This window comes from Trachemys scripta, chromosome 2 (assembly GCF_013100865.1).
Source record: "Trachemys scripta elegans isolate TJP31775 chromosome 2, CAS_Tse_1.0, whole genome shotgun sequence".
Lineage (NCBI taxonomy): Eukaryota > Metazoa > Chordata > Testudines > Emydidae > Trachemys > Trachemys scripta.
The window spans coordinates 155,962,302-155,985,473 of record NC_048299.1 but is presented as its reverse complement, the minus strand read 5'-3'; the positions used below and the strand labels follow the sequence as shown (position 1 = coordinate 155,985,473).

Below are 23,172 nucleotides of genomic sequence, written 5' to 3'. Positions count from 1 at the left end.
CAAACTGGAACAGGTACAGAGAAGGGCTACTAGGATGAGCTGAGGAATGGAAAACCTGTCTTATGAAAGTAGACTCAAAGAGCTTGGCTTGTTTAGCCTAACCAAAAGAAGGCTGAGGGGAGATATGATTGCTCTCTATAAATATATCAGAGGGATAAATACCAGGGAAGAAGAGGAATTATTTAAGCTCAGTACCAATGTGGACACAAGAACAAATGGATATAAAAAGGCCATCAGGAAGTTTAGACTTGAAATTAGACAAAGGTTTCTAACCATCCGAGGGGTGAGGTGAAGTTCTGGAACAGCCTTCCAAGGGGAGCAGTGGGGGCAAAAGACATATCTGGCTTCAAGACTAAGCTTGATAAGTTTATGGAAGGGATGGTATGATGGGATAGCCTAATTTTGGCAATTAATTGGTCTTTGACTATTAGCGGTAAATATGCCCAATGGCTTGTGATGGGATGTTAGATGGGGTGGGATCTGAGTTACTACAGAGAATTCTTTCCTGGGTGCTGGCTGGTGAGTCTTGCCCACATGCTCAGGGTTTAGCTGATCGCCATATTTGGGGTCGGGAAGGAATTTTCCTCCAGGGCAGATTGGCAGAGGCCCTGGGGGGTTTTCGGCTTCCTCTGCAGTGTGGGGCACGGGTCACTTGCAGAAGGATTCTCTGCACCTTGAAGTCTTTAAACCATGATTTGAGGACTTCAATAGCTCAGACATAGGTTAGGGGTTTATTACAGGAGTGGGTGGGTGAGATTCTGTGGCCTGCGTTGTGTAGGAGGTCAGACTAGATGATTATAATGGTCCCTTCTGACCTTAAAGTCTATGATTCTTAAGTCAAAGCCAGTGCAATTTTCTCATGTAGCCAAGCCCTGAGTGATGGGTAGGGTTTCTCTGCCTTTCCACTTTTAGAACAAGAGGCCCCAGTGTCCCTGATATTCTCTGCCTCAGGACTTTGGGAAAGCCAGTCAGCATGTGCTGCCCCTTGATGACACTTTAAGTAGTAATGGTATCTCATCAAAAGAATTGCTAATAATATTGTAAATAACCAGCAGCTTTATAACCATTCTTAACTCACAATCTCAAATATTATAAGAGTACAGTTATCACCCAGGCCACCTCGCTATAAAAGCACAAATGATATAGAACGGTAGATTTCATTTTGCAAACTCTGTTATACAGATTGCTTTACCCTGCAGGAGTTCAAATTCCTCTAAACAATGAGCAGGGCCCTTCTCAAGGTTACAGATTCTTTCAAAGACTCTGGTATGAATCTAATTTTTTATTTATAAACCTGGTCGAAAGACTGAAATCAAAGCTCATTCTTGTTTCTCCCAAAGTTCCAGAGTCAGCCTGCATTCCACAGAGACCACATCTGGGATTCTTACTTGTCTAATTTTTCTTCTGCATGGATTTTTAGGGCTTGATACCGCTGCTCTTCCTGTTTGACCCGGGCTAAGTAATCCTGAGCACATTTTTTCAAAGCTTCTTCATTCTGGAAGATAAAAATTGCAAAACAATGGTGACTAATTTGAAATGGAGTTGAGCATGACACACTGTGCTGATACGAACTACAAAACTGACACCCAGATGGAAATTGAGGTTCACAACTTGAAGTATTTTTTATTCTTCCAACAGATTGCTCATTTATGCTATGGCCTTTTTACACCACTCTGATAATGTTTTTATAATCCCTTGCCTTTGCTCCAGCCCTTTGCTTGGATCCCTCTGCTACTTCTGATGTCTATTGTTCACAGAGTACAGGGAGAACGCGACTGTAAAATCTATAAAGAGGAACAGGCTCCCTGCTGCGATCAGCTCCAGCAGCTCTTATCACTGGCTTCCTGTGACATTTACAACCCGGACAGGTACCCTGCTTATTCATCCCAATGCTGACATATAAACACAAGCACCGGAAACATCCTTCGACTGAGGGCAAGGTGTAGAGCTGGGCAATTTTTTGACTTGTTTTTGGTGAAAAATGAAGATTTGGCGACATTAAAACAATTTGCAAATTTGTATCAATTTTGCCAGATTGTTTCAAATGAAAAAAAAATCTGAAAAAAACTAAACATTTAATTCCAACGTTTTAAAAATAAACCATCCTGATGTTTTTATTTGAAATGACTTTTAGCTTAGACATGTCCTTTAATTTTATTATTAAAAATGCTCCATATCAAAACAAAACATTCTGGTCACCCTGAAATGAATTCTTTTTACTTTCTGATTTGCTGAAAATTTCAAAAAATTTCATTTTCAGTTTGACCCGAAACAATTCCGTCCCCCACCCCACCTCCCTGCCCCGAAATCTTGGCCTTGCCAGTGTATTGAGAAATCTGTTATTTGCCCAACTCTACCGAGGAACATTGATTCAAAGTGGTGTTGGGGACATAGGACGACCAGAACAGTATTGGACAAGAAACAATAATAGCCTGTGTGCTTCTATAACCCCTTAACCAGAAACCATTGGACAGGACATCACACAGGCAGCACAGGAGGTACAACAAGGAAGAGGAAAGCAAGTCTCCCAAGAGAGTAAAGGACCTTCTTAAACCCTTCCAGAATGCCCTTCAGGTTCTCGTATCTCCGAAACAGATCCGACAGGGACCTTTCTACGGAGTTCAGGTCTGCCAGGGCCTGTTCCTTTTCCATCGTGAGCTGCTGCAGACTCTTCTGGGAGGCCATGTTTGTCCTCTGTTCATCTTCTGTGAATTAGAAGTAAATTATATTTACATCAAAACTCTCTTTTTCTGAAATGGAGCCTGCTGCAGCAACGGCCCCGGGGTTATCGCTCCAAATTGCCCCATGACAGCCCTGGCTTGGATTCCAAGCGCGAGGGAGTGTCAGGAGCAAGCAGGGATGAAAGCACAGCTGCCGTCACTGCAGTGGTCCTCACTGGCCAACTTTGGATGTTGCTGATAGCTCTTCCAGGGGAGCCTCTGTCAGCCCACCTTGACTGGACGATACATGGTCACGGTGGAAAGCCGGGGTGCGGGGAGGGAGGGGGAGGTGTCTAACGGAGAGGAACCTCAGGGCTATGGGAACACATGGAACCTCCAATTTAGAAAACCTAACCGTCATTTGTCAGGACGGAGAGAAGCTGGTCAGGGCAGCTGGTGGAGTGGGAGTAAGGGATTCTGCTTCATGCTCCTTACGGAGGCCAGTCCTGGTTGTAACAGCAGATGAGCACTGAACTAGGGGAAGCAGATGAAACTGGGTCCATTTTTCTCTGTGTTGTTACTGTGATCAGAATCCCACAAGCCATCCCGAGGCCACCAACTTCCTAACGCTAGTGACGGCTGCCACCCAGAGAGATCTTACCTATCATCTGGGCAATGGTCTTTTCATATTCAGCCACGATTTTCCTAGAACGAAAGGGGACAGGGGACATTTACACACGGTCTGGGGTTTTGTTTGTATCTGAGAAGCTCTGTTGCTGGCAAACTGCAGCTGGTATGTTGTTGCCAAGCCCACTTCTTAAGGCTTTGGGAAACAAAATGACACCAGCCAGTTCCAGAGGCAGCCTGTGTGCACAGTCTGAAACTATATTTATAGTCACTGAAACAGACTAGATTATAGTTCTGATTCCTCTCAATCACCTCCTCTTTTCTCCAGTAATATCGGCCATCCAGCTGACCTGGCCTTCCCCTGGGCTCTCAGGCATGCACAGTTAATAGGATTTTACTCTTGCCACAAAGAATATGACGGACTTGTTACAGTCTGAGCATGATGAGCTCACGGCTTGTAACATGTTCCATCCTGAGCATGGCTATCCATGATATCTTATTACCACCAGGGTGAACTAAACCACAAGAGTCACAAAAGAAGAGAAGCATGAGCAGCTTTTCAGTACCAAGCAATTCAGCACCCCAAAATCAACAGCTTTTGCTTCAATATACAGTGGCTACATGGAAAGTCCCCCAAGAGTCAGGCATGATTTGATCTGTAGCTCTGTGTGGAAACGCTAACGGATAATGTTGGGGGGGGGGGTTTAACACCTGAGAGCTCAGATTTTTACCTCATTTCCAAGACTTCTTGTCGGCTCTCTTCATATTTTTTCTTCCATTCATTTGCTTCAATCTCCTTAGTGATTATCTACATGGTAAAGGAAACAAAATGCAAACTCTAACTCTCCACCTCCAGGCATACAAGGGCTGTCTTCCAGGAGGTGCATCCCTACACCCAAAGCTCAGCTTCAGACTGTGAATTGGGAATGTTGTAGAGGATAGTCAGAGACATTAAATCCAATCACTAGCAATGCAAAACCCGAACACTTTGATATTAGCTGAAGACAGCTCTTTAGAAGATTACCAGCAATGGGCAAAGATTTAATCTAGATTCCAGTGCTGGCTCAAAATGTTTGGAGCCTCTAATTGCAAACGTTTATGAAGCATTTCTGCTGAAAATTACATGCTTATGCCACTTGAAAAATAAATGTTAAGTGGCAAGCTTGAGGCATGAGGAGATGATTGCCCCAAAGCCTGCCACTGCACATCAACACAGGTGCTCAGCTGGGGTTTTACAGTAAGGGACCTGTGCAGATCTTAGATAAATCCATGGCTATAAAACTCTCCCCTTTTGTAAAAAGCAACAAAGAGTCCTGTGGCACCTTATAGACTAACAGACGTATCGGAGCATAAGCTTTCGTGGGGAATACCCACTTCGTCAGATGCGCCGAATATGTCTGTTAGTCTATAAAGTGCCACAGGACTCTTTGTTGCTTTCTACAGATCCAGACTAACACGGCTACCCCTCTGATACTCTCCCCTTTTGGAGTCTCGCTTTTGCCACAAGACGATGGAAGTGTGAGAGTGGGGGGATCTGCTGCTATCTTCTTTGCAGGCACCTTCTGCAGGCTAGGAGAATTGCTGGCCAAGCAGTAGGAGGGTACCCAAGAGGAACAGAAAGATTACAAACTACAAAGATTCTCCAGCACTTGATGATTTAAAATCCAGACTGGATGCCTTTCTGGAAGGTGTACTTCAGCCAGACACAATATAGAGTAATGGGGTGAAATTGTAATGGCCTTTACTATAGAGGTCAGACTAGATCTACTGTTCCCTTCTAGCCTTAAACTCCATCCCCTGCCCCACCGTGTCTGCTGAGAATGTCACCCCCCAGAGCATCTCTGCCTCTGGGAGGCTAGTTCCCACATCCTGGATACACCTGTGATGTGAAACCAGTGGGGAGCAGTATTATTAGTGTGTGGTAGTCCCTAGAGGCCCCAATGGAGATCAGGGCCCCATGGTGCTGGCTGCTTCACACACACACAGGCTGAGATGAATTCCTGCTCTGGGTGTACACATTTTGCTGCCCTGAGCAGGCACCAGCCCCGACAGTGCTGAGTCACCATTACCTCTTCTCTTATTAAAGTGAGCACGGCTGTTTTGTCAGATTCACTGAGGCAAATGCTTTCCAGAGGACTTTCACTTCCACTCGCTCCGGTCGTCATGGCCCCAGGGGCTTTGTCCTTTGAGCACAGTCCAGAATCGCCCTGCGGTGACAAGAATTACTGCTCAATGATACATTCGATCTGCAGCTTTTCTGCCCAACTGCCTGTATTTGGGGTATGTCTCCACATTCTAAAGTCCTTCCTTCACCCATCCTGTATTTGTACACTGAAAATTCAGAGGCCTGTCTCCATTGTGGGAAGGAAAAGGTGCAGTGTCCGGTCTGGGTACAAACCCTATCATTCGGGTCATGCCCTGTCCCCTTCAGGTCCCATTGTCTGTTGAGGCTGGATGAGTGGTTCCCTCCAAAGTCACTTGAAAATGCAGCTGTCAGACTGGCATACGGGCACACGCTTCCATTGCAGAGTGAGGGGTTTGATGCATGCTCTAGGAGGAGCAGGAGCTCACAGGATGTGTGCACAGTGAAGCGAAAACAGGCCCTAAGGGAAGTCTCTTGCTAATGTATCTGATGGGTAAAGGTTTGAGTCCCTTCCAGGTCAGCCTGGCCTCTGTTTCTAGGCTACCACCCTTTAGAAATCCAATAAACTTTGAGTCCTGAATAGGATGCTAGATTTAAACCAAACGTAGAAATGGCAGAAAACCCATTTCCCAGGACCTATATCAGACAGTTTCTAATGAAGATGTTGCCAGAGCCAGATCCCACAATATCATCACACTCCCTTTGCTACATGCCCCGTGCACGTGAGCTTTGCTAAGTGTTGTTAATTGCAGCAGCCTATGTCAGGGCCTGCAGGAGACAGCGGATCCCGTGCCAGTCACCTCCTATTTAATGGGGGATTCGCTACAGCCGGCAGCAGTTGTATAGAGGTTTGCACAGCCTGGGTTATTTTGCTGGGCTTCACAAGTGGTTGTAGGGTCAGACAGCCTTCATGCAGGAAGCAGTGTCGATTATCTGTCTCCGCAGAGCAGCCATCTAGCTGACACCCCTGTGCAGACAGGCTCCAATCATTGCCTCCCTGATTGGAGACAGATCACCGTCCCCTTCCCTCTGTATTAGCATGTGCTGCAGCAGCAATCTCCTCTTGGAGCAACTGGTCCAGCGGGGTATTTAACACGCTTCCTTAGAGCAGGAGGTCATCAGATAGGGCCATTACAGTCGGTGTTCTCTGGAACGCTTGCTGCATATTCTCTGACCAACTACTCAAAGCAGCCTCATCCGGGACACACCCCATGAAAACCAAGAGTCTCTCCTGCCCGGGAGAATTTCACAATCTAATACCCTGATCTGGATATCAATGCACCTTTCACAGATTTCCCCTGCTACTCTTACTAATGAGCAAAGTCACAGGTGCTCTACCTTGGGACTTCTCCACTCAGAACCCATCTCCTCTTACTTGAATCTGCAAGGAAATCACAACACTAAAATCATTTAGAAAAGGCCTCATATACTGCACCCCCGAGGGGTTTATTCTCCACTGTTGCAGCCAATCTAGTTTTAAATATCTCCAATTCCTTCTCTTGGGAGATTCCTCCACAGCCTGACAGATCTCACTGTTAGAAAATCTTTCCTGATCGCTAGTCTCCTAAAATGTCCCCTTCTTAATTTTATACCACTAATCCCAGCTACACTCCCTTCCCAGTTATCTGCTTGGCCACAGCATTATATCGAGGAGCTAGTCAACGTTTGTGCAGCGTTTTGTAAATGAAAAACAGCCTTTCTCTGAGCAGTAAGTTCTAGTGTTTTTCAGTCCCAAGCCAGATGCAGAATCTTGTTTGGTTAGTGAGGGTGAAAGTTCTTATTACGCAGCACAGCGGCAGGTGAGTGAACACAGCAAAGTAATGGGAGCATCAGCTGCTCTCAGCACAAATGCTCTGAGATCCCAAGCTGGTGCAATTGGAAAAATCTCTTTAATGCAACCCCTGCCCATGGCCACGCAGTGCACCAAGAGAGGAGCTCCTTGGGAGTAACAGCTCTGGGCATAGCTTGGAGACTCCCCGATGACACCCTACACTAGGGCACATACTCCTGAGCACTCGGCAAGTAACAATCCCCCATGTTTCCCGCTCCCCAAATCAGCCGCTCCCACTTCCTGCCAAGCTCCCAGTTCCAAGGAAGAAACAAACTGCCCTGGACACTGACCATGACTTGTCTGACTGAGCAGAGGGTCTCCCTCTAATGTGGCCCAATACCCGCCTGAGCCCTGCATGCCCATGTCCACCCCAGAGCCTCCCTGTAGCAACTAATGCATTACACTGAACCGTTAGAACACCTGCAAGGCTCTGGAGACCTGAGCTGGGAATCCCCACAGAAAGCAAGTACTTTCCCCTTGGTTTGCTTTACTAATGTCCTTGGGAGGCTTAGGGTAGTGAAATCTGTCCCAGGGAAGCTGAGCTGGCTGCTGGGGTTAATCTCATTGTCATCTGCCTGCCACCTTCTTCTCTTAGCTGTTCCAGCCGCGTGGAGCTGAGCTGGCGTAGCATGTCCCCTTGTCCACAGCTCTGTCGCAGTAGGGAAGGGATTTTATCTACACACCGGTCACAGCTGCTCCGACACTGCTGCCTGGCTCCCAGCAGTGCACGAGGCTGAGATAGCAGGACACAGAGCGACTGATGGGAGTACACGGAGTTGCACTGGCAGCAGCAGTGCTCTCTCGATCACCAGGGCTGTTTTATCTCCTCCTCAGTGGACACCATCCTGGGAGCGATCAAGCTGGCTTCCAGAAGCAGAATTTGAGGCCCTTTCCTATAGGGTGTGAGAGCTCACTTCCCCATTGCTATTCACTGTGATTGGTTCCAGAGAGGCACCGGATTTTTATTCACTCCACCAGTCTGTGTTTTCTGTTTCTCTCTTTTCCTCTCTTCTCCCATCCCCATCAGCCCCAGCAGCAGACACTGCAGCGGCACGCTACCCACGACCACTTCAGCGCCATGCATCGCCCAGCAGAGGGAGCCGTGCATGCAGCCCATGGGGACAGCAGACTTGCTGTGCATTGATGGTCACCGCCGGCAGCGTCCCACCAGCTTTCAAAAGAGTCTCTTGCCACATGAATCCAATTCATGTTGCAAGGGGATTACACAAAGATTTGAGAATGTTTGTTGTACTAGTAGTACAAAAGGGGGGGTTGTGGAAGCAGAGAAAGAACTGACAGGAAGGGGATGCAATGCATGACAGTTCGTTAGCAAGAGTCAGGCTAACTGTAACCCTAATAACGCGAGATTTGTAGAAGCGAGGAATGTGTGAGGCGAGTGGGAAAGAACTGTGTGAGAAGTTGTTGCGACCTTGTGTAGATAATATGGACTGTAGACTAAGAGTCTACATTAGTGAGCAAAACAAGATATCAGAATGACCTATGTATAAACAAAATGCAGCTGTTGCTCATTATTGTCTGTAACAAAAGGTATACATGCTCGCTGTAATTGTTTACCTGTTGAGAGACCTGTTTAGCTCTCTCCCTCTATGCAATTGATAGAGAGAAAATAAAGCATCTGACTTGCTGTACCCAAACAAAAAGTGAGAACTGTGTTTTTCTCCGACAATGATACCACATGCCAATTTCCCCAAGCACATGGCAATGGGAAGGCAGCTGGCAAGGACACAGAGACGGTCTGCAGGCAAACGCAGCAGCTGTCACTGCCAGCAACTCACAGCCACCGTCTGTCTCTGGGGAGAGTTACTGCGGCTATCGGGCTGCACTGCCTGCTTTTCACCAGCGGCTGCCACAGGATGCCACGTGATGGGGACAAGACTCTCCCTTGTCACTGGTCTGGGCTCTATCCCCCAACTTCTCCTCTTCCACTTCATTCAGGCTGTAAAGCTTCATATCTGGGCATCTTAAAAATGCTCTGACAGCATCTGCGTATGTCTCCACTGCCCATCTGACTCTGGGGATCACAAACATTCACTTGTCCATCACTCACTCCTGACCACGTGTGGCTCACACATTCCCACCTGTCCTGATTCCCCATGGGACTCCTGGGTGTACAAAGTACCGGCCCCTCTGCCGACAATTCATGTGCCTCTGCCTTTCCCTGCCCATCAGCCTATTCCAGCACCATCCCATCTGCCTGCCTGGACAAAGCTTTGGGCTGCACGCACAGAAGGAAGGCCTCTCTCTAGAGTGCACTTCAGGGGCTGCTGTGAAATCAGGATTGGTTAAATCCCCAGTTCACAATTTTAAATACATTAGCTCCCAAAGCAGCTTTCTCCTGAGGTGCTTTCAGAAAGACTGCCCACCACTGTGAGGCTGATCCAGAGCCCACTTGGCCATTTCTGCAGCGCCCTGGAGGAGTCAGGCCTGTATCAGGGAATGTGGGATATTAGCGGTCAGAGAGCAGGGATTTGGGGCGATCACTTAGTATATTCAGCAGAGTCTCCCCCTTTTCACTGTGCCTGCAAGTGTCTCAATATGCTGGCAGAGGCCAGCTCTTACTCACAAAGAGCACTTCTTACTCATGCAAACAGCCCTGTTCAAGTCAAGGAATGTGAGTAAGGGCTGAAGAATCAGGCCCGTAGTGAATCACGGTGTTTCACAGGGGGTTCACTGGCCTAGGAGAAGCCACAGGAGGTCAGAGTAAAGGTGAAGCTGCACTTACCAGGGTGCTGCTGGGCCCATCCTTCTCCTTCTGTTTCGATGTCTCTTTTTCAAACCCTAAAACACAGGGCACAAGGTGTTACAGCCGCCTTGAGAGCATGACTGTCACCCCAGCAAAGAGACTTGCTGGAATAGAAGAGTTTAAGGCCATCTCTTCCAGTTCCCCGAGGCTCAAGATTCCAGGCTCTGTGGGGTTCCTGTCCTTACACGGATGGACAGTTTTATTTTGGGTCAGCACATGGCCTGTTTTCTCACACACAGGGACATGCCCACCCCGGGGGGGAACCCTGACAGCAGCAAAGGAGCAGATTTTTTTAGGTTTTTAAGGTCAGGTTTGACAAAGCCCTGGCTGGGATGATTTAGTTGGGGATTGGTCCTGCTTTGTGCAGGGGGTTGGACTAGATGACCTCCTGAGGTCCCTTCCAACCCTGATATTCTATGATTCTATGATACCAGCACCTGCTTTCCAAAGGAGCTGGCAAAGTATGCGGAAGACAATGCAGCGGCTCTGTGTAGGTAGGCATGCCAAACCATACTGACATTGAACAGGGACCCCAGGGAGAATCAGAGCCCAGAGCAGGAATGATGGGCTAGGGGTGAGGCTGCTGGACTGAAACTCAGGAGACCCAAGTCCAGCTCCTCACCTTGGGCAAATCAATTCTATCCTGTGCCTCAGTTCCCCACCTGTACAATGGGGATGAATGATACCTTCCTACCGCATTCGAGCTGTGGGGATACAAGCCATTAATGACCAGGAGGCGCTCAGATACTGTGGTGAGGGGGCCATACAACTCCCCAGATAAGCTGCGCTAGGTGCTGTACAAATGCACATGAAGATGAGAGCTCAAGCTTTTCCTGTTTTCTAACAGGATTTACTTGAGTGTCTACAGTCATGGTCATTATCCATGTACTCTGTAAACTTTGGGGTGTTCTTTGGGATCCTTTGGCTTGGGAACTGTCATATCACTGTAACATAGAATCACAGAATTGTAGGGCTGGAAGGGAGCTCGATAGGTCATCTAGTCCAGTCCCCTGCACTGAGGCAGGACCAAGTGTTCTCTATCCTGGAAGGTGTTTGTCCAACCGGTTCCTGTCAGGAATGGTTTGAAGATATTATTAGAATTAATAGTCCCTACAGGATAAGGTGACGTGCAGCATAGTGGCAACTGCCCACCCTGAGAGCTCTGGGGCAGGCACAGAGGTTTTGCTCCAGCCCCGGTGCTCAAGACAGGAGTAAATGGATGGGCACAAAGGAGATCAGAGTTAAGGGGAAACCCATCATGTGATGGAGCTTAAAAGGGATGAGCTGCTTCACTCATTCAGCATCCTTTGCAGGCCAATCTGTAGAGAGGTCCTGTGGGAGGCAAGGTGGTGCAAGTCTCATTCATTGGGTGTGAGACTCACTCCCTAGCACGCACTCTCACTCTCACACACACTCCTAAGCTTATCACACTCTTTTTAAGTAAAAATATAGAGATTAAAAATATTTTTACTCAGGCACTGCAAGAGACAACAGTAAGCTTGGAAAGATGCTTCCCAAGCTTGTGTACTGCAGTAACCATGGAGATTACAGGCCCTTGTGCGATATGTGTGAGAGAGGACAGAGGAGGCTACGCGGGGGAAGGGGGGTTGTTTGTGTGAATATTGGACTGTCAAAAAAATATGAATTTGCCCAAAAAACAAGTAGGATTTGATCAAAAGTTTGCGGGTTCTGCAAAATACAGTTCCAAATTTAAACTGCACTGAGCAAATTCACATCCTCGGTGATCTCCAACCACCCAAGTTTTTGTTCCAAACAATCGTTTTGATTAAAATCCACCAGTTTGCACTGCATATAGAATTCTCACATGCCCTAGCCTTTAGTGTGAATTAGGACAATGAAGTATCAGAGGGGTAGCCATGTTAGTCTGGATCTGTAAAAAGCAACAGAGAGTCCTGTGGCACCTTTAAGACTAACAGATGTATTGGAGCATAAGCTTTCGTGGGTGAATACCCACTTCGTCAATACCTTGCGTCTGACGAAGCGGGTATTCACCCACGAAAGCTTATGCTCCAATACATCTGTTAGTCTTAAAGGTGCCACAGGACTCTCTGTTGCTTTTTNCTGGCTTTGAGGCCAAAGCACAGTGAGAGGACGTGTGCCTTGGGGCACGGGAAGTCAGAGGAAACCCATGAACACACACCAGAGGCAAAATTTGTTCACGGCCGGTCCCAACTCCCAACTGCTCTATGTCTTTTTCAAATGTCCTACAGTCTCCCTACATTTACCAACAGTATGATGCAGATGGGGGTAAATTGGAAACTTGGGAGGTCCACTGAAAATACCTTAAAAAGCAACAGAGGGTCCTGTGGCACCTTTGAGACTAACAGAAGTATTGGGAGCATAAGCTTTCGTGGGTAAGAACCTCACTTCTTCAGATGACTTGCATCTGAAGAAGTGAGGTTCTTACCCACGAAAGCTTATGCTCCCAATACTTCTGTTAGTCTCAAAGGTGCCACTGGACCCTCTGTTGCTTTTTAAGGTATTTTCAGTGGACCTCCCAAGTTTCCAATTTACCCCCATCTGCATCATACTGTTGGTAAATGTAGGGAGACTGTAGGACATTTGAAAAAGACATAGAGCAGTTGGGAGTTGGGACCGGCCGTGAACAAATTTTGCCTCTGGTGTGTGTTCATGGGTTTCCTCTGACTTCCCGTGCCCCAAGGCACACGTCCTCTCACTGTGCTTTGGCCTCAAAGCCAGCTCTGTCCAAATAAGCATTTAAGGGTAGGGTTTTTCCCCACCTTTGTCCTTGACAAGACGCTGCCCTGATGGCCCCTTTTCACCATCACCACTTAGAGTAGCAATGCTGGTTGGTTTCCTAGAGGAGGGCGGGAGGTGTGCCCACCCTGCCTCTGCCTCCCATACTCTCCCCTGCTGCTGCTGCTGCCACTTGGAGACATCGTCACACACCAAGAGGAGGAAGGGCAATTTCAGTCCTCCAAGGGGCTGCCTCTGAGCGGTCTTGACCACAGCCACTGACCTTTCCAGAACCACACTCAGTTTGGCATGTGCACAGGATCCTCCCCCATCTTTCCCCCACTCTCCAGCTCCACAATCTGGATTTGCACAACCACCGGCAACAAATGTGAGGCTGAATAGTGATTGGGTGCAAGATCCTTCATTCCCTGTGTGTTACCAAACAGGTTCGTATATTTTCTACAGCCAGAGAAGCCCATTGTGCCCCTCCAATCTGAGTTCCTGTATAACACAGGCCATAGGTCGGCCCGAAATTCATTCCTAACTAGAGCAGCTTTTAGAAAAACATCCACTCTAGATTTAGAAATGCCAGTGATAGAGAATCCACCACAACCCTTGGTAAACTCATTCCATAGGGTTAATTACTGGTGCTGCGTTCCACCTCAGAGGTGTCTGCATTTCAGTGATGGTTGCAATGACTCACACATATATAGTCTCTGTAAAGTGGAGGGATCATTTGGGATGAAAGGCTGTTGATATTGCAGGTGGTGACAAGCAACAGCTGTTCCCCCCACTCTGAATAACACAAATATAAGCCTCACACCAACTGGCCCCGATGATCTGTCAAGAGAGTGGTTCATGTGTCCCTTTCTATTCTCACCAGCAGCAGAAGAGAGTAGATAAAAGCTGTCTCCTCCAATAACTGATGTCTGTGGATATCCTGCAACTCTACATGACTCCAGCATATAATTTATGAACCCTATGTTCCTAAATTACACTGTGGTGCTCTGTGAATGTGACTGGCAAAAGCATATGCATCATCAGAATACAATTATGACGGAAAGCAGGAAGTGAAAGGGCCCACTCTCCACTGCTACAAATTCTGGTTCATTTTCTCCACTTGGTCTATTGTTATTTTTTATTGTCTAGATTTTTAGTAGGCCTGATTCTGCATTGCCCTGCACCGTGGCCAATCTCTTCCCTCAGTGCAAAGTGAGCGCAGAATGCGACCAAATCAGAATGATGGAAAAGACGTAAGTTTTGCACTGTGACACATGGCTACCCAAGGAGTAAGGCACTGGGGAATCAGGCCCTGTGAGTCTACAGGACCAAATATGTGAAATAAAAGTTTTTCTCCTTAAATCATGAAACCTTTATTTCCCTGGAATACTCAACAACTTGTTGCTCAGTTGATTATCAACGGTGACCTCCCATGTAGAGAGAAGTAAGAATTCTCTCCTCCAGGAAATATGCCCACAGAGACTATTACAGCTATTTCTCACATTTCAGGAGAAATGATTAATGTGTAAGAAACAAAACTGGCCAGGAGATGGCTGCAAATTTTCAGTGTGGCAGTTTTTGCCGTTCTCACCTGTAACTTTGACATTGATTTAACATCATCCTTGCTGACTTTTAATTATTTCAAAATGGATTGGCTGGAGCTGCAAATTCAATAGAAGACAAAATACCACCACAAGGTTTCTACAGAACTTGCTTAGCAAATCCAAATGTCCTTACAGGCACATATCCAGAACAGTTTTCATTTATACGACTCTTTAATATACAGATCTATATGATCTAGTAGATCCACACATTACCAACTCTCAGTCTCCCCACACTCACACTGGGCAGGTGTCAAAAAAGCAGTAGAGCACCCACAGGAATTGATTTTTGATTCACATTTGATTGTTCTGAAAGAGCACAAGCCGGATTGCAGCTTGATAAAAGGTTGGCCCCACTTCACCCCATTGGAGTCACATGACAGAACCGACTCCTGGCTTAGATGCGGAGTTTGCAGCAGCAGCAAGGCAGCAGGAGAACTAGCGTTGTGAGAGAGGGGACAGTTTGTGATCCTGGATTTATTCTGTACATCCATTGTCTGAGCCAGTTTCAGTCAGTGGCGATGGAGATGAACTTTCTAATGTAATGCCATGAGCTTCTGTACAGCACTAAATTAAAAAGGGCCTATATAAAAACAACCTACAATCACGGATTTTTCGTAATGTAAATAATACAGATGAACAATTGGAGCCTTTAACTAGACTATACTGTAGCTTCCTGCCCAATGAATGTAAATAAGATGCGGGATGCTGCTGTTCACATGGCTCTGTTTGCTGTTAGAGGTTATTTTAGAGGTCACTTGGATTTCTGAGTCTACATGCTGTATATATCTATAGAGTTAGAGAGAGAGATAAATAGAGATATGCTTCCATACCTGCTTCTGAGGATGAAAACGCATGATTTATGGTAGACACGGGAACATTGGAACATTCAAAGTACTCCAGGTCGTCTTCTGGCTCACCTTTCACCTCTGGCCCGGATGGTTTCTGACTGGAGGATGTAGACGCCAGCTTCTCTTCATCAGTAGCGTGGCCATCACAGTTTGCAACATCTGGGATTTTTGAGATCAATGCTCCTTCATCCTGTGGGATCAAGGCAGGCAATTCAGCAGGGCTAAACTAATCCATAAGGATCAGGCTAATGCGTCATCAGAACAGCCAATGGAAAACAAAAGAAAACTCATCAAGTGGGCAAGCCGCTTCTATCGGCATCTCAGGAAGGTTTTGGAAGAGAGAAACACATGGCAGAAAGGAATGGACAAAATCCAGTAAGCTGTGTGATCACAAAACTTGGCACCTCACCATGGCCCCAGAAATGGACAGGGGACATAAGAACATAAGAACGGCCGTACTGGGTCAGACCAAAGGTCCATCCAGCCCAATATCCTGTCTACTGACAGTGGCCAATGCCAGGTGCCCCAGAGGGAGTGAACCTAACAAGTAATGATCAGGTGATCTCTCTCCTGCCATCCATCTCCATCCTCTGACAAACAGAGGCTAGGGACACCTTTCCTTACCTATCCTGGCTAATAGCTATTAATGGACTTAACCTCCATGAATTTATTCAGTTCTCTTTTAAACCCTGTTATAGACACTGTCAAGGCATTGCCCTGGTTCCCTCCTATGAACGACAAAGAAATGTAGAGACCATGGGTTCATTTATTGGCCGAAAAACTTAGCAGGGCAGGGAGGGGAAGGATTATCGGATAGTTGCACATAAAACATCTCCATCATGGATTCTTCCAGCTCCTCCTCATGTTGTTCATCTCCTCCCAGAACCCAGGATTTGGCGATGTAGAGGGAGATTTTCATTGGAGAAGGGGGATGTAGTGCAAACTAGTGTTTTCCGGGACATCTGCTGGCTGGTTCTGGGTTGTTACAGGTAAATATCAGTTTAAAGCTAAACCCTCCAAGCTCTTCTCATGATTATGTCCCCACTACATCAGAACAGTATTAGGAAAGACAGCCCCGAATCAGGATTGCAAGTCCTCCTCCTTCTCAACATGCTCACTTCCCACACACAAGCACCTGCTGGCCTCCAAAGAACACAGGTAAGTGCCATTTGCTTAAATGTACCTGAGTGCAAACATCCAGGACCAGGGATTGCATCTCATATTTCTTCACCTTGCAGCCACTCCTGAAACAAGAAAGAGAGACAGATTCAGACCCAGCTTTGCTGTTCTCACCGGGTGGAGGACAGGTGGAAGGAGAAGCATGTGCAGAGAGAGGCTGAAGCAAATGAAGGGCAGCCCCAGCGTAGCACTACACTCTGCTGATGGGACAGGCCCAAGCACTCATTAGGAAAATATCACGGCAAAGCAAGTTCTTAAAACAAAACAAAAAAACAACCCAAACCAACCAACCAACGTTGTTTTCTTCAGAATATTTATTGCTCTGCAAAGGTAAAGCCCAGAGGAAGCATCTCCAGTCAGCTCTTGCCTGCTGATGGAGAGGATTACAACCAAGAATAAGCTCGGTAAGAAAGGTTTCTCTTACTAGGTCATTGCCCTGAATCTCTAAAGCTTTATCTGGAGATATTATCCAGGGGTTTAACATGCATGTTGGCCTTCCAGCAGGATGAACCGTTCCAACAAAGAGACCTTCCACAAGCACCAGTGCACGTCTCCTGAAGCCGTGTGTTACTCTGTTCTATCTACCTTGCGGTTCCGCAGAGCGCTCATTTCCATAGAAACCGTGCCTTTCCTAGCAAGTCAGATCTGCACAGCCAGGCCCGGACAGACTTTATGGGGTCTTCTGCTCTTCTCCCTTCCCTGGTTGTAGTGCACTCTGCTTGGTTTGAAGGGCAGACTCATTTCATTCCTTTGTATTTTAACGATCTATCCAGTGATGGTGAAAATGACGTCTCAAAGAGGAGCGTGCTGCAGCTTGCCCTAAAGAAGGCTAAGCTCGGGGTGACTCTGAGCGATTCTTGTGGCTCATTCCAGACATGGATCCCCTCAAATGAGAATGCTCCATCTCCAGCTCTCAGGCATTTAGTCCTGGGTTTTGCAAGCTGCACTGTCCATAGTAAGTCCTGAATGGAGATGTGGTTATAGGCGTATCTGGGTCCTAACACACTGATGGCCCAGGCCTTGAATTAACTCTGGAAGCAGACCAGGAACCAGTGGAGAGACCATAGCACAGGGGTGGGGTATGGTAGCTTGATACATGTTCCCAGTTGTCAGCCCACTGAGGAGCTGGGTAGCTGCATTCTGCCCAATCTACACTCATAGCCACAATCAGCGAGTGTGGCTTCACTTTCCCACCAGGTTGCATCCTTGCTTTAGGCCCTGTATTGAGCTTTGCTTGGGTTAAGGGTCTGTTTTTCCTTGGACTCCGTGTCGATTCATTTCAACCAATGTGTTAAACAAATCTAGCAGACAGCACCAAGCTCCAAGGGCCGGATCCAGCAGAAAATAACACAGGCTCTCTGAACTGCGCAGTCAAGCATGCAGGGCTGAGAGGCACTATCCTCATTCTGGCATTTGGCAAAACAGACTGGCCGTGTCCCATGGACCTGAAGCATGCACCAAGGGATGTGGAGGCAGGAGTCTCTGGGGCACAAGAGGAAATGGAGACACCTGCCTTGCAGCAGGATAACATGCACAAGTGCATTCATCTCTCTCACACAGCACTGGAAGTCACGTTTCACCATCTTGGCAGGGATCAAAGTTTCACCACCACCTCACTGCCTCAGTTAGCAACCTACTGTTCCAGAGCTTGGTTTTTGGTTCCCCAGAGGACAAACATTTGCTGAGCTTAAGACAGACAGGGCCAGTGCTTCCACTAGGCGACCCTAGGTGGTCGCCTAGGGCAGCAGGATTTGGGGGGCGGCATTTTGCCAACCCCGGTGGCAATTCAGCGGCAGGGGTCCTTCCGCTCTGCGTCTTCGGGGCGCTTCGGTGGCAGGTCCTTCACTCGCTCCGGGACCCACTGCCGAAGCACCCCAAAGACGCAGAGCAGAAGGACCCCCGCCGCTCTGAGTAGGAGCACTGCCGCCAAGGGCGGCAAAAACCCTGGCACCGCTCCTGAAGACAGATCTTGTGAGGGTCCATTACAGACATTTATAGGAAGGCTCATTGCCTCCTGCTTTCTCAATGCTCCTTACCAGCAATTTTGCAATGATGAAGTATGAAAAGATTTGCATTGAGGCCCTACTCCATAATAATCCCCTTCTCCTCCCCTCAGTTCACTTTCAAATCGCCCTGTTCTGTTTTCGTGCCTCTGCCCATTTTCCATCATGCACACGCTCCATGCAGGGATCACTAGTGCCCCAATAGAGCACAATGAAATCCATCATATGCTGGCCCATGAGGGAACCTGATTTGGAGGCTAACATTCACATCTGTGTCTGCCTCAAAACCCCACTCAACTTCACTTTTCTTCATAAGGTTCTAACACAGTTGAATCTCAGGTCCAATGGGGCGTGGCAGATAGCTCTCTCCTTAGGTACAGAAAAGGGCCACCATGCGACTTGCTGGGGAGAGGGTTCTCATACCATCTGGTAGCCAGTCTGATCAGAGTACCCTATCCCTTGGTATGCTATCCACAAGCTCGGGGGAAGGAGAAGAACCAGGCTAAGCTGCTCTCAGCCATAGGTTGCTATTACGCACATCCCACTAGCCAGCTGAGTTTTGCTTCTCTCTGCTAGACACATTTGTGCTCTTCTGCTATTGTTCTAATCCTGGAGCATGAATATAAAGTGACCTGCTTCAGTAACCTCCTGGGCTTTCAATCAGCAAATCCTGAGACTACCAGAGTCAACAGGGATATGGGACTACAGGCCATGAAATACCCTCTTTCTACAGCGTATTGGGTGCCAGTACTTAGGACTCAAACTAAAGCAAAGAAGGTTGTATTCAGCTCAGGAAAATGCCTGGTAAATGGATTCCTAAAAATATGTACAATAGGAAGATCCCTAGTCCTGATTAAAAAACATAACACCAATAGTACAGAAAGCCTGGTCAGTTTTCAGTCTGAAGGCAAATGCCAACATTTGCATTCAGTTTTGCTGAATATTGTTCAGTATTGTACATACTGTAACTGACCCTTTCTCTGCTGGCATCCCCAGCTGAGAACTACGCAGACAATAAAGGCACAAATGGGGTAACATAATGTAAATAAAGTACTGGTAAGTCTCCCATTCCAGCTAATTCTGAATTTCCCTAAATCTACCAGCATAACCTACATGAATCCTATCGCCTCTGCTGCTCTCCAGAGCGGATGATGGGCGGCGTGACACAGTCACGAATAAGATGAGTCCACCTGTTCCAGGAGAGTAAAAGGTCCCTAGAACCTGGTGTCAGACGATCTCTGCTGCTCTCCTCCTTACTACAGGAAAGCCCAGGGGAAAACGCAGAACTTCCACAGCAACAGCACCGGGGAAAACACAGCTGGGGGGGAAATACTTTCCTACAAGAACATGCAATATTTCACTGGTCCATTGTGGCCGGGGTGCTCATGCAAAGTGCTCTGGCGTACGTGCCTAGTTTGTTATGGTCAGGCTGATCACACATGCAGGCTGAGCGCACGGGTATGTTACTGTAGGGGGCTGATGCATGCTGGGTGGCACACGCTGGTTTACTATTGTAAAGTTTTGTGATGGGTCCAGATGAGGCTTAGCCAGGTGAGGGACAATACCCCAGCATGTTTCAGTCTAACCAGCTGCTCTAAGCAGGCTTTAGGGGCTCAGTTCAAATAAGTAGACAATCAAAAAGGTGTCGCCCCAAGGTGAGAGCTGAAAACGAGGAGTGCAGACAGCTGCCCCTGACCAGACACTAAGCAGAATTAACCAGCAGAATGGTTTTGTGCCGTCAGTGTTTAAGTCCATCAAAGGCAGGATTCTCTCCTCTCTCGCAGCAAGCCTGGGCCCAAATGCCAGCTAGTTAGCTCAGACTCTTCGGGGCACGTTCCTCTGACAGTGTGGGGTGTCATTCATCACAGCCAGCTCCTGAACAGGCTGCCTGATGTTCTAACTGAACCCTAAGATAACAAGACAGGGCACTGGCCTGGCAGGCAGGAAACCTGGGCCTTATCCCCGGCTCTGCCACCGACCTGCTGTACGACTTTCAGTTACTTGTGTTTTCTGTTTCTCCTGTTACCCTTTGTCTGTCCCGTCTATTTAGATGGTAAAATCTCGGAGGCAGGGACTGTCTCTTACAATGTGTCTGTGCAGCAGCTAGCACAACGGAGCCCTGATCGTGTCTGGGCTCTAGGTGGTACTGCAGTACAAGTAACTAACATCAATCTGTGCACCGAGAGCGTTCGGTCTCCACCCTGCCTTGCCAATCACTGGATAGGGCCAGTAGTAGTAAATACATAATGCTAATACTTCCCTTGTTGAAGATTGCTATTCTTTGCACTAGATTGTGGTTTATTTTAGTGTGCAGGAGATCTGCACTGAGCCAGGTAAACCCTCCCCAAGCCCTAAAGACATTACCACAGGAAGTTATGAAAAAGAAACTTAGGCTTGACAAAGCCCTGGCTGCGATTGGTCCGGCTTTGAGCAGGGGGTTGGACTAGATACCTCCTGAGGTCCCTTCCAACCCTGATATTCTATGATTCTGTGGTTTTTGAGTCCCTGGGCTCGGCAAAGCCTCTGTGAAGCTATTTCAACACGTTCTGTCCATCATCCTATTCAGTCTCCTGCCCTTGGAGCCATTCCTTCAGTATATGCTGCCTGCCTCACTACTTTACAAAGGCTAGTCAGGTGGGGAGACATCCCCCCAGGGGAGAGAATCACCTGAAGGACAAAAACAACATTTGTCTCTACAATGTATGGATCCAGAAGATCCCCCTAACCCAGTGGTTTTCAACCAGGGGTACACATACCTCGGGGGGTACATCAACTCATCTAGATATTTCCCTAGTTTTACAACAGGCTACATAAAAAGCACTAGAAAAGTCAGTACAAACTAAAATTTCATACAGACAATGACTTGTTTATACTGCTCTATATACTATACACTGAAACTTAAGTACAATATTTATATTCCAATTGATCTATTTTATAATTACATGGTATAAATGAGAAAATAAGCAACATTGCAGTAATAGTGCACTGTGACACTTGTTTTTTATGTACGATTTTGTTTTTAAGTGAGGTGAGCCTTGGGGTACGCAAAATCAGCCTCCTGAAAGGGGAACAATTGTCTGGAAAGATTGAGAACCTCTGGCCTAACCAACACATTTATTTCATACACTTCTATGTCATCAAAACACACTGGAAGTTGACATGCCATGGGAGCAAGCACAGACACACACCTACAGTACCACCGCCGTCTCCCTTTCTCATTTCTTTGCACACAGTCCATCACAAGGCTAAGCTGTCTGATGAAATAAGGTCTGAGAGAGGTGAACACGAGTCAGACAACGGAACTCAAAAGGTAGGAAGGAGCCTGCATGCCATGGAGAGAAGAGGGGTTGGAGAATGCTAATAAACATTAGAAACAAATCAAGAAAACAGAAGAGAGTACTTACAACAGAAAACAGAGAAATTTCACTTGTTCAGTAGTCCTGATGCATCAAATAATAGACAGGAAAGAGAGACAGACAGATGGAGAAAAAAAAAAGCATGTGAAACGACCTGGATATTATCTCTCATTTGAATAAATGTAACGAATTGCACAGTTCTCTTTCTTGGGGAGGAGCATGCAGATAGGTGACAGTCCAATTCAGTGTTTATTATTATTGGAGAAGAAATGAACATTCATGCAAAAATCCAAAATCCCAGGGACCCAGGTGCCTGGAACGGCTTACTCTGCTCCTAAATAAAGAAGAGATGGAACCTGAAACTTTAAGTGATATTCCATTGTCTACTAATTCTTAACCACTTCAGAGTCAAACACAGAGGAGCGCTGGGGTTTAACAGATCCATATAGATTCCTTGCAAGATATTTCTAAAAGATGTCAGAAAGACCAGTTCATTCAGGCTTGCCAGGTTTTCTCCATTCTCTCTCAGTTAAAATCCATCCTCCAGGTTTCCCCCCTCATTAAAATTTCACCTAGACAACCTGTGAGCAGAATGGTGGCTTGTTTCATTTTTAATGTCAATTCAAGCACAAAACTGTGTGCTTCCCAAACTTCCCCATTTAACCTGTTTCCTGCCTCTCCTTTTTCTGCTGGTTCCACCTGCCCCTTTGGCCAGATGAATGTCAGTTAATAATTACAAGAAAAAGGCCCAAATATTTAGTATGAAATGACTCTCTTATAACAATCCTTTCTGCCTTTCTACCTGTTCACAAACTACATATTGGAGTTATATCAAAAGATTAAACTGTATTGTGACATTTTGTTTCTGGTGTTTTGTATGTTGCAACTTCAAACTCTGGGACTCAAGTCACCTGGAGACATCAATAAGGCACAGTCCCTGCTTGGAAGAAACCTGAGATACAACGGGTGAAAGGCTTACAGTGACATATGCACTCTCAGAGAGTGGATACAATTCAGCCTGCATTCCCAGTTGGCACTGTGAAACCTCAGTACTTACATGACCATTTTAAATAGCATGCTTTAAGAACTAAATATGTATTTAAAGAATCCCACATGTACGTGTACCAAAATAGTCCTGCAGGGGAAGGCAAACTGCATGCCGACTGGGCAGATGTGATACAGACGACAGAACGAATAGCCTGACTGTTTAACCATACTTCTCTGCATTAGCTATGAAAGAGGAAGTTCCAGGATGACCTGAAAACCGTTTCAGCAATATGTGATGAAAGAGACATCCATCTGTGTTGAGTGGAAGAACCACAGAGCCCGCAGTGCACCAGCAGTTGGAAAGCCCCCTCCTGCCCAACCCTCACATTAAGGATTTGTTTTGAATAAACCATTTAACAGCAGGGGATTTTAAACTTCATACACTGGAATCT

At 46.8% G+C, this 23,172-nt stretch overlaps 1 protein-coding gene across 9 annotated transcripts in view; it reads right to left on the bottom strand.

The window, feature by feature from the left end:
• The window catches only part of TACC1 (transforming acidic coiled-coil containing protein 1), a 93,972-nt gene that overhangs the window by 8,765 nt on the left and 62,035 nt on the right, over positions 1-23,172 (bottom strand). For 4 of the 9 annotated variants that reach the window (XM_034762006.1, XM_034762007.1, XM_034762002.1 and 1 more), the window contains exons 4-12: positions 21,782-21,817; positions 16,379-16,439; positions 15,178-15,385; positions 10,005-10,060; positions 5,357-5,494; positions 4,019-4,095; positions 3,322-3,365; positions 2,545-2,705; positions 1,389-1,495 (exon numbers count right to left, since the gene is read on the bottom strand). In XM_034762006.1, coding sequence (XP_034617897.1) covers positions 1,389-1,495; positions 2,545-2,705; positions 3,322-3,365; positions 4,019-4,095; positions 5,357-5,494; positions 10,005-10,060; positions 15,178-15,385; positions 16,379-16,439; positions 21,782-21,817 — 888 coding nt within the window. Of the gene's footprint in view, positions 1-1,388; positions 1,496-2,544; positions 2,706-3,321; positions 3,366-4,018; positions 4,096-5,356; positions 5,495-10,004; positions 10,061-15,177; positions 15,386-16,378; positions 16,440-19,490; positions 19,510-21,565; positions 21,662-21,781; positions 21,818-23,172 lie in introns of those variants that run through there. The other 5 variants (XM_034762003.1, XM_034762008.1, XM_034762009.1 and 2 more) reach the window with 5 other exon arrangements.